General features: G+C 39.9%; 1 protein-coding gene across 13 annotated transcripts in view; it reads right to left on the bottom strand.

Annotated features, from left to right (window-relative positions):
• Positions 1–12,051, bottom strand: part of Nrap (nebulin related anchoring protein) — a 68,121-nt gene that overhangs the window by 38,705 nt on the left and 17,365 nt on the right. For 10 of the 13 annotated variants that reach the window (XM_087185272.1, XM_087185280.1, XM_087185281.1 and 7 more), the window contains 7 exons: positions 11,270–11,374; positions 9,530–9,637; positions 8,402–8,506; positions 3,359–3,457; positions 2,153–2,257; positions 930–1,037; positions 584–685 (listed from right to left, as the gene is read on the bottom strand). In XM_087185272.1, coding sequence (XP_087041398.1) covers positions 584–685; positions 930–1,037; positions 2,153–2,257; positions 3,359–3,457; positions 8,402–8,506; positions 9,530–9,637; positions 11,270–11,374 — 732 coding nt within the window. The remainder of the gene's footprint in view (positions 1–583; positions 686–929; positions 1,038–2,152; positions 2,258–3,358; positions 3,458–8,401; positions 8,507–9,529; positions 9,638–11,269; positions 11,375–12,051) is intronic. The other 3 variants (XM_087185276.1, XM_087185278.1, XM_087185279.1) reach the window with 1 other exon arrangement.

Here is a 12,051-nt window from a genome sequence, read left to right as displayed (position 1 = left end):
CACCTCTTGTGTTCTATCTCTTACCCAAACCCTCTTGCCCTTCCACTTTTTCCCACTACATTATGATGTAACACAGGCCCTCACCATGGTGCAACTGCTCAATATTGGACTCTCCAGCCTCCAGAACTGTGTATCAAAATAAATTTTTTTCTTTATAAGTTACCAGCCTCAGGCATTCTGTTATGGCAACAGGAAGTGGACTGGGACAGTCTCTCAGGAAAGCTAAGCTCCTTAAGGGAGGAACTTATTATGACGTATTCGGTCTTGTAGCCTCAGCACCTCATACAGAATTTTGTCCATAGTAATTGCTTGTGAACATCTATGCCATAAATAAATGTGGCCAAACGTATTTGCACCTTGATCAGAAGATGCTGTCAGCCTTACAGCCACCCTCCTCATCTGCTTTAAAAGAATAGTGTGCATTGGCAAAATAAAGAAACCCAATAACAAGCCAGGAAAGAAGAGTTGCAGGTAGAAGTCAATAAAAAAGGTAGCAGTTCCTGGTGAAGTAGGCCCGGAGAAAACTTTGAATGTCACACAACTGTAAGTAAGAGGCTGGGGGTAGAAGGAAGAAAGTATTTACCTCACTGCTCATTTTGGCCACCTGCAGGGAGTGCAGAAGCTTTGAGTCAGTAGTTCCTATGGCTTTGCCTTTTGTTTTTTCATATTCTTCTTTGTATTTAATCTTGAGAGAAAGACGAAAGTCTACTGTGAGTGAGGGAGCAACTTTGCCATCTATGGGGCTTTGGTTTAACAAGCGCAAAAGAACAATTCTGATAAAACACCTCCCAGTCTTCTGCGAATCCACAAAAAGATCAAAGTATTGTGATGTTTACAATGTTAACAGTCATTACTTTTTTCAGCAGGACCACTGACACTTTACTGGAGTCAGGCCTTACGCATTTCTGAGTTAATGAGAGAAAACCTACATTGCTAGCAAGCTCCCCGGAGGCTTTGGCGGCCAACAGAGACATGGCATCCAGCTTCATCTCAAACCCTTTTCCCTTTGTCCTCTCCCAGCCTTCTTTGTACTTAACCTGAAAAACAAAACACAAGTGAACAATATTCCTGCCAAAGGTGGAAGAGGATTTTTCCTTAAAGCAAAGTTGATTTCATCAACTAGGTACAGCCCAGAGCCCTAGTTGTTATTATCAAACTGGTAGTAATAATTCTTAACACAGTGCATCAGTTCCTTAGCCACAGGGCCACATAGGGCCATGGTAATGGGTCAGGACACAAGAGGACCCATGTGCTCCTAATGTGCTCTGTTATTTCCTAGTCATGTAACTTGGGGTAATTAAGTACCTCTTTGGGCCTCAGTTTACCATTTACAAAAGGAACATCATATTACTGTGCTCAGGGTTGCTGTGGGAGAAAACTGGATATGGTCTACAGAAACAAATTCTACACTGATAAAGTGCAGCACTGATGTACTGTATTGACATTATTAATACCTCACTATTTCCTAGCCCTTTCCTGTGCTTCCAACTCAGTAACTCCAAATTGTCACATCAGGCCTGTAAAGCTTGGAGAAATTAAAGAGCTCACCTAGGATCGGGCAGGTAAAAAAAAGTCATGGCAACGTCTGAACCCAGGCCTAGCAGATACCAAAGCCCTTGTTACCAACTGTGTCTCTACAATACTTCTAGGGGTTATAACTCTGTAACATCTCACCTCATATCACCTATCACAGTATAGAACCGGCTTTCAAAAACCATTAGATTCTTTTTTTTCTTCTCCTTGTGCACAAATCTCATCTGGTATAAGAAGCCTAATCACAGGCCACTAGTGACTCCAAGAGACTTGGCTGATTAAGATTGTTCTTCTTAAGACTTAAATTTCCTCCGCACAGCAAATCCACTGTTAGCAGTCACCAGGATGATGACAATAATGGTGGTGGCGATGGGTTTGTGTGTGTGTTCACACACATGATACATGTGCTCATATAATGAGAATCAAATTGTTATCATCAATTCATCCTTAGTGAACCACAGTGTGCCATGTGATGGTAAAACTCAAAATGACTACACGATGATACCTTCGATGAACGTCGCTCAGGAAAAGAATATTTCCCACCTGCTGGAACATCCCGGTATCTTCATTTTCACAGCTACACACAACCCCCACTGCATTTCCCCATGTGGGTGCTCACCTCGCTGAAGAGCTCAGCATTGGTCCTGGCCTTCACCAGCTGAGGCACGTCCTGCGGCAGTGTGTAATTCAACTTATTTTTCTCATAATCAGCACGGTAATTCACCTGTTGGATTCAAAACACATCTGCTACGTTTTTGTAAGGGCAGAAGGAGAACTTCGGGGAGAATACTCTCTTTCCCTGGAGACCCGTCACTGGGAAAGAATTTCTGGAAAAGGCATTTTACAAGGAAGCCTGTAATCCCGGCAATGTTTTAAAATTAATATACTGAAGATGCTAAATGAAAAATAAAACAACTCATTCAAATTTGTGACCCTGTAGGGCCGGGGATTTAGCCCAGTGGTTTCGCTGCCTGCTGCGCAAGCGCAAGGACCCAAGTTCGATCCCCGGTACCAAAAAAAAAAAAAAAAAAAAAAAATTTGTGACGCTGCAAAAGTTCTCTGTGACTATTTCACGCATGCCCATTACAAGCTTATTCTTTTTTTTTTTTTTGGTATCGGAGATCGAACTCAGGACCTTGCTCTTGCGAGGCAGGTGGTGGAACCACTGAGCTAAAGCCCCAGCCCCTACAAGCTTATTCTTGTAATTTACGGAAGTACAGAATATCTGGCTGTATGCAAGAGAGATATTCAATGAGAAATGATTAAATACACACTTGAAGAAAGATATCTTAAATCACACACACAAAAGAGCTAACCAGACATGTGATTCATGATGAAAGGATCCAGCAGCATCGGAGGAATAAATTTGCCCAGAAATCAACCCTAGACCTTAGACACAAGTGACATCAGTCTTGCAATTTTGGGGGGGGATATATTAAATTATGCAAATGTGCTTAACTTTTTATTACCTTTTAGGGAGTCATACTGAAATATTTATAGATTAAATTATATCATAACCGGAATTTTCTTCAAAAGAATAGGGGAGGGGGAAGTGGTGGGCATATGGCTGAAGTAAGATGGGTCAGGAGTTGATAGTTGTTGAAGCTGGGTGATAGGTACATGAACATTCATTAGGTTATTCTCTCTACTTTTTGAAAATATTTGAAATTTTCCATAATAAAATATTTTTTAAAAGGGGGTTATCTCTGGCTGCAGTAAAACGTGTCACCATTAATAGAGTGCACTCCTTGAGGGTAGATGTCCAGAGGCCTCACAGCCATCGCTGGATCCCCACATCGGGCTGGACAGACACAGGTCAACTCACATGGCTCAGTTGCTGGGCATTGATTTTGGCTTGAACCATCTGCGGAGTGCTGGCCACACTGCTGTACTTCAGCTTGTCGATGCTTTGCCTGTAGTTGACCTGGGTAAAAACAGGCACAGGAAGAGGTAATCTGCTCTTACCTCTAGGATTTGCTTGGCACCCTTCCTCCATCCAACTGAGTGGAGATTCTCAGATTACTAGAAAAAGAACCAAAGCTGGGGCCAGGGATTTAGCTCAGTGGTTCTGCCACCTGCCTCTCAAGCACAAGGTCCTGAGTTCGATCCTTGGTACAAAAAAAAAAAAAAAAAACAGAACCAAAGCTTCCAACTGAATACCAACAGACACTCCAAGCCAACAGGCAGAAAAACAGTACACTGAGGAATGAATGACTCAGACTTGTAACTCACAAAAAGATCTAATATCTAGCCAGGGAATACAGAAAAAGGTGTTCATCCTCATTATTAATCAGAGAAATACATATTAAATCACAACAAGATATCTTTCCACCTCCACCTGAAGAGAGAAAATTCAAATTGCTGACAATATCAAGACAAAGACATAGAGCTATGGAAAGTTCCATAACCCTACTGGTAGAAGGCAGATTGGTACAACTGCTTTGGAAACCAGCATGGAATTTTGGCATATAAAGCTACCCTATGTCCCAATAATTCTACTCCTACACTAATTTCCAATAAAAGTGTGCATAAGGGCACTTCATGAAAATTCAAGGTATATATCCACACTTAGTGTACTTTTCTATATATGTCTCACCTCACCAAAGAGAAATAATTTTAAAGAAAAAATGAAAAAAGAGAAACTCCAACCAAGGTCGTGTATGTGTCTTGGAAGGGGAGCAAAGGAGCACGAATGGCCCCTTGCATGTCTGCAGCCTGTGCACCGGCCCCTGTGTGGCACTCAGTTCCGCCTTGCCAGACTTCCTGAGCAAACTGCCATTGCCTTGACACTTGCATAGAAGATATGGGTTCAGAAGAGGAGGCAGCGAATCTCCAGTACCACCTTGACTACCAGAGGGCTAGTAAAACTTTTCTTTGGAAAATACAAATTGTTTTTCAGAGTGAAGGATTATTAGCCATTTGCACACAAGACTATATTCATCCAGTAATCTTATTTTCCTCCAACCACACATAACCAAGATCCAGTGCAGAGGGAAAGGGAACTTGGGCTGAGAAGTAAAGGGCTGGATTTGCAGATCAAGGGAGAGTAGGTAATGGGGTGGGGGTGAGCTGAGCTGAGTGAGGGCCCTGTTACCTATTCAGGGAGAGCTAGGATGAAAGGAAGGAAGGCGAGGTTGTGGGTTGTAGATGGCCACTGACCTCTTTCACAATTTCATACCGGGTTAGCCCCAAATCCAGGCAAAAGAGGAAGAAATAAATTCATCCTTTATCTTGCCCTTCTTTCCTATACCCACCTGATCCCCTTTCATTCATCTGCTTGTTCATTCCTTCATGCCTCTGACAAACTGTTACAGGGACCTGTGCAGAGGGAGTGAACTCAAAGACATCCCTGCCCCAGGTCATGGATCCCAGGACCCCAAACCAATGCAATCCCCGAAGACACCTGAGTCTTTCCATCCACAGGCGCCACGCTAGGTCCTGGAGACTAAATCACCACCAAAGGCCCCCCACAGATATCCGTCTCTGTTTTATTCCCCCAGGCCCACAACCCTACCCAGTGTCCCACAGTGTGTGGCAGCTCCTGTAGGCCGGAGCTCTGCCTAAGAACTCCCCACGCCCTGCTGAATCCCACTGCCATCTCTCCTTGGATTCCACCCAGGCCTCTGGAAGCTGGCTCTGCCCCTCACAGGGGCCTCACTTGGCCACCACTGTACTTTCCTACCTTTTCCTGTATGTTTGGATTACAGTCGCATGTCTTTGTTGTCCTGTCTTCTATTCCCTCCTACTGCTGCCTCCCTGGGATGGCAGCCTACCTTGTTGAGTCTACAGCCCAAAGATCACAAACGTCCCTAGGAACCAGCCTCCTAGCTGAATGCAAGACTCAGTACCTGGCCTCGCTGCCACGGAAGTAGTAAGGAGTGGTGAGGAATGTAGACAAGCACATCAGTTTAACCTAGCCCTAGGGGATGGTCATCAAGCATCAAAGCAGAATAGAGAATGGCCATATTTTTCAATTATTCCAAAGAAATGCTATATTATAGTAATATATCATATTACTATATAAAACCTTGGAATTCTTAAATGCTGGCAAATTAATTAATATTTTTAAAATTCAGTGACACAAGCAAACTAGACTTAAAGGCCACTTAAAGGCCAGCTTGTCCTCCACAGGGCTTGAACTCACTTCATTCTTGCCTGTCCCAACACCAGATAATAATAACTATGGTCAACACATGGCCTTTACTGTGTGCCGGCACTATTTTAAGTGCTTCACCCGTATTAACTCGTTTAATCCTCTCAACCACCCCATGGGTAAGTGCTAATATTATCCCTACCTTAAGATGTGGAATCTGAAGCACAGAGACCCAAAGTGACTTGCTGAAGTTCTCCCAGCTAGTAAGTGCCAGAGCTTGGATTCAAATCCCAGCGCTGTGCCTCTAAAAGCAGATCTTAACCTAAGCATTACAATCATGGATACCATTGCTAGTGTGTTTGGGACTACTACGTCATATTTCATAGGTTCCCCATAACCAGGATTAGTATTGTTTAGAAGGGAAATGTACTCCAGGTACAAATAAATGATACAGATTAATCCCCAAAACAAGGCATAGGAAAAATAGTGCTCCTGACATGGGGCCACAGTGTTTGGTAGTATTTGGAGGAAAGGACAGCGTCAAGTCCTTTGTGTTTTTTAGTTAATAATTCAAGGAGAAAAATTTTGTATATCTTGAGTATATAGGAAAAAGTAGGACAAAAAAAAGTCACTTCAATGTCAACTATTAATGAGATTAGAGTACTGTGACTCCTTCATGCATTAATTCAGAGGGAAAATTATCAACTCATAATAAGTCAATTAGAATTCAGAATTAGGCACATTAAAATGTCACAAAAAGTATATTTTTAAAGTGGCATTTTCTTCCTGACAATTCTGCATTAAGTGTGTCACAGAGCACAATTATTTTGCTCTGCAGGACATAATTAACAGTCTCCATAATTAATCACATCTTTTCAACATCACAAATGGTTGGTCATGGCTTCAATCTACATTCTGAAGCAATTTTTTTTGCTACAGATAGAGTCTCATTTTAATTCTCATATTCATAAAATCCACCTAGAAAGGGAATGCTCTCTAATTAAGGGCCTACACTTTATTTAATTTCATAGCAATTTCACCACCTCTAAGGCTACCAGACGGAGAGAACACAAATCCTCTTGGAAATGAATTCTCCAAACTTCCTGAATACTAAAGTCCCTTCATTAGGGATGATAAATTCACACTGAGCCAGGAAGGGAAGGTGACAGAAGGTAAGACCCAGAGAGCAGCCACCACTCAGGCCCTGCCCACTGCTGCCACACAAGGACTAGGACCGCTTTTCCCCGAGTTTATAGATGTTTCAAGAAAAATAATATTTTTTATGCAAATTCACAAATTTTATGTGTTCGTTCATTATTTTTAGTATGTATGACTGAGCAAAATACTCCTAAGCCTGGATGTGGCTAATGCACTGCCAGTTGAAAGTCTGTCTTTAAACTCAACTAGTATTTCTAGTTCAGTCCAGTTTAATTATGGTGTCAGATGGGTTCACTATATTTCAGGTCTAAAGTTTGATCCAGAGTCTTATACGGACAAATGTAGTAACAGTCATGTTACTAGACACGCAGAGTTGCAGAAATCTATATCAGGGGTGAGTGTGTGTGTGTGGCACCACTTCCAGAATTCTACTGCAAAAGGACACACTCAAGTTTCAATACGTTCCTAACTGGTAAGTGCCCCAAGTGAGATATGCAGCCAAAACAACAACAAAAAAAAATATAGCTTTGGCAGTAGCTGAGTTTGACTGTGAGTTTCATTAAAGTGAAATGAATAAGCCAACCAACAAAACTTACTGGAAAAAGAGAAGCAAATTTAGGTTCTTATAGTTCTCTATTTCCCATCCCCTGCTATATTACATATTAGAAAAGCCCCTTTTCATCCAGCACACTATTATTTACCAATGATTATCTTTCAATGTCCTAGGCACTGTGTAAGATCCAGCTAATCCTACAGCTCCTACACTGAGCAAAAGAGAGGGGGAAATAGGAAATGGGAAAACCCAAGTCAACTGCCAGAGTTATGCTCACCCCAAAGGATGTGGAAGAAAGTCACATTCAATAAATACATGTGGAATTATTTGTTACATTATTGACCACAAATCACCTTCACTAAGAACTATGACACCCACTCATATTTTTACCCACTCATTTCTAACCCACCTTAAATACCTCCTATGATAACAGATGACTTTTATCTTTTCCTTTGTATTTCTTTGTACTTAAAATTTTTATATATTAAACATGTAGTAAAACTCTTGTGATTAGAAACCAATGAATTTAATTAATTATACTATTTTGTGTAAGACAAGCCTAACTATAGATTCACTGCTATAATAACTAAGGGATATATATATATATATATATAAAATTTCCAATGTGCTCCTGAGGAAAAACATCGGCATTATCCCTTATTCTCAACTTATATTCATCTGTCCATCTTATTTTATTTCCCTCAGTCCTTAATATACTATACTCCAAAGTTTTCTTTTTTAACAAAGGTCATCACTGGTAAAGAATAATTATTATAAATGTGACCGTTAGACATAGCCCTCCAAATTCTAAGAGGAGTAACTGAACTTCAGGTTATTTTCAACACAAAAATCAGAGTCGTTCCCACTTTCCATTGAAAATCTGAGTTTCCACCCATGCACAAAGGGGCTTCCTAACTACCCTTTTCTTGGACCCTCCAGTCTCCTACAAATTGTATCTTATTTCTTTCCACCTATCTGCTGAAGACTCACTATGCACCCCCACCACTACCCCAGGAAGGAAGTGACAAGTAATAAAGCCAAAGGGCTACTGCAAGAGGACTTACATCTTTCAAAGGAGCCAGTTTCATTGTTGTTTGATAGGAAGGAGTAAGAGTGGCTGGGTAGTTGTAGTCTACAATGTCATGTTTATAATCAGCCTTGTAGGCGACCTGAAACCCAAAGGAAAGTACAAGGAAAGAGAAATCAGTTCTCATTTTCTTTTGACCTTGTTAAAATGTCATTAGAATTGTTTTTAAAATAGCCAGAAACAAAATTAATTCATTTTCACTACCTCCAAGGAAAATTATGTTCACACTTTTGCCTTAAATTAATCTAAATTCTTCTTAATTAATCCAAAATTAGTCAACTTCCATCTGTAGCATATTTATTTTATTTTTCATTTTTTACTTAAGAGACTTCTTGTCATTTTTGTTAAAAAGGAACACTTACACATGAGTATGTAAAGAAAGTTCTTCTTGGCTAACCCCCCAAAATAAATGAAAAGTCAGGAGTCTTCAGAGTATTTAAATTTTCTTCCTAAGGGTCAAATCTGACATTCTCAAGCAGAGAAAATCTGACATTTATATGTTTTAATAATAAAATCAGTTTCCCTTAAGTGTCTTTTAACTCTACTCCATGATTAATAAGCTGGCATTTGCAAATCTGTGAAGTAGATTGACAAAGCCAAAGAGAGATCAATAGATTCTCAACTAAAAGGAAAACAAGAACTTGATCTGTTTTGTTGTCCTACCACCTTGACCAGGGCCTGGCCACCAGAAGCCTTCAATAAACACAATGACTGAATAAAACTAATGGACAAACACACTCGCCAACCAACTAACCAGCCCCAAGTAAATCACAAGAGCTTTTGAATGTGGGGAATTTTACATATGAATCATGTTTATCCATGTCTTTATCTCTCAGAAATTGAAAATGTTTATCATAATGGATCAATTATGATAGATTTAAGTACTCTTCAAACCAGAGAAAGCTAAGATAAATTAAGACCTTGAAAATCTTAAGGAATTTTACAAATCCTAGGTTGCAATGGTTAAGATTTAGAAACTCTGATGGATCTGTCTCTACACACTAGTGTAGAGATATTTTTTTAAAAGGGAGGTTGAAAAAGAATGGACTGAATTCCTTATACCCTACTCCACTCCATCCTTTCAGGGCTCACACAAAGCACTCACATTGCTGGCCAGACTGCTGACTTTCAGAGCGTGGAGGGTGCGCCTGTCCATGCCAACTCCTTCATAGTGGCCTTTCATATGGTTCTGGTAGTTTTCTTTATATTTATTCTATGTGGAAACATAAAACTTGCAACAAAAACTTCCCAACTAGTTGAAGATAAAGCACTCATCTTAATCCACTAAATCCAAAATATAAATGATTAAGCTACTTAAGTAATCAGTGTCCCACTGAATAAACAAAAAGTTTGCTTTTAACAACTTTAATTTCAAGCAAGCACAAGAAGGTGGAGTAAGGCAGGCAGACAAACACACAAGAACATGGGGTCTGATGGGCATTGACAGCACATAGCAGATTTAATGTTTTGTTCGTTTGTTCTTACATTTTCAGTTTTAAATTTACCAGATTTTTCCAGTGTGAAAATTTACCATGTAAGTGTGGAGCTTTCCAACAGACAAGCACTGAGTATGCAAAGCTCCAGGCTGGGGATGGCACAAATCGCTGCATACTCTCACCTCTGTTTGTAAATAGCCTCTCCACACACAGGATCTATGTACATGAATTCAGCCAACCATGGATCAAAACTACTCAGAAAAAACTTGGATCTGTACTGAATACAGGTTTTTTTTCTTGCCAGTATTTTTTAAACATAGTATAGCAACTATTTACATAATATTTATGTTGTATTAGGTACTATAAGTAATCTAGAGATAATTTAATGTATATGCAAGAATGTTTGTAGGTTATAAGCAAATACTATGCCATTCTATGTAAAGGAATTTAATATCTGAGTATGTTGGCACAATGGGGGTGCTGGAACCAACCACCCATAGATACCAAAGGATGACAGTATATGAAGAATAAACTGAGTTTTGTCAAATTCTGTAATGTAAAAATTGGTCACTACTGTAACCATCTGAAATAATGATGTTTGTCCCAAATGCTCCTTAAAATAAAGTGAAGATCAAAATGTAATGATGAAGGTCCACCAACAGGAAAATCTGCATACTTCTAATGAAGCTACATTAAAATCCTCTACCCAGGTAGGCCATTGAGTTTCTACGCACTGGGAGTATTTAAATATACTCCTATTACTATATATCAGATATGATCTTAATTATCACTACATTTTTGCAAAATAAATTCTTCATTGAGCCTTCCAAATTCCCCTGTTATTATAAATTTTACTATTATGTGTACCTAAGCAAAAGTAAAAATCAAGTGATCTGCAATAGTTCCTTGATGTTCTCAAGTTACATCTTCAGACCTTCTCTGAGAGTGTCCAAATTCACAAATATCACTCTAGTATCCATCTACTCTTCTGGAAGACAGGGAAATCATGTCTAGCTCTCTGGATGAACGTGAGGGTTAGGTGAGATCGCTTATTAGCCCAGAAGCACAAAGTCACATTGAGAGGGGGTGTCGCATGCTCAGCCAGGCTCCACTGCCAGCATCTGTCACTAGGTAGGACACTGTGCTGTACAGAAGAGATCCAGAAGGAGAGAGAGGACAGGTCCTGTACTGAGGATGCAAAGTCAAGTATGGGAAAGGAAGAGGGCACAGCAGGGTGTGACAGAATTTGACACTATGGAGACAATCTCAGCCAAAACTCATAGGTACGGGTGCCAAAGAAGCCATGCTTTTCCAAGACTTATGATGCATTCACATAGATTGTCTCTTAGGAGACCTAAAAATTAAGCTCACAAAAACAGTGCCCAGGTGCTTAGGCATGGAGGACTCACATCACTGGTGAATTTTGAGATCTTGCTCACGTTCCTGAATTGAGGTGTTTCACAGTAGTTGATACTGTGACCTTTACTACTTTCCAGATCCTTCTTATACTCCACCTTGGAAACCAAAACATGACCCGTGCCATGGAACCAAACCCAAAGTCACTCCTGAAAACATCTCCAGGACTTAACTATGATTTTTAAAAAAAAAAATTCAAAGACTTTAAAATACCAGGGGTAGGATACTATAAATATGTTTTCCTTTATAAAATAAAAAAAGAATAGTTGATTTCCTTCTGAAAATTAAAAATATATGCTCCTTTCCAAGACCATGTCCTGTAAGACCTCATACAGCTCAAAACAATGGCTAAGCTGTGGTTGGAGGTGTAGTTCAATATAGAGGCGTGGCTTGCCTAGCACACACAAGGCCCTGGCTTCAATCCTTAGCACCACAAAAAATATGTTAATGGTGAAACTGTTTTTCAGAAATTAAGTGGTTGCTCTCAGGAGAAATGTCTTGTGGGAATTATGTGGACTTCAGACTTTAGTTTTCTGATCTGCGAGTTAATTACATAGATAAATCCATGGTAAAAATCCAATATATTTAACAATATGTACACATATCTCTATGTATTCTTCAATAAAGTTTAACCAAAACCAGGTCCTTTACAAGAGTATAATAAAGAAGACTACTCTGATGGAGGGGATCTTTAATTTAAGGGGTGGGCTATTTGAGCTCCCCTGGGTGCCTGGATGGAAAATGTGAGGCCATCGTTATTAAATAGACTCCACTT

Source organism: Heterocephalus glaber, unplaced genomic scaffold, assembly GCF_053883595.1.
Source record: "Heterocephalus glaber isolate CG9 unplaced genomic scaffold, H.glaber_assembly_v1.0 deba00001497, whole genome shotgun sequence".
NCBI lineage: Eukaryota > Metazoa > Chordata > Mammalia > Rodentia > Bathyergidae > Heterocephalus > Heterocephalus glaber.
This window is presented reverse-complemented; position numbering and strand designations above follow the sequence as displayed.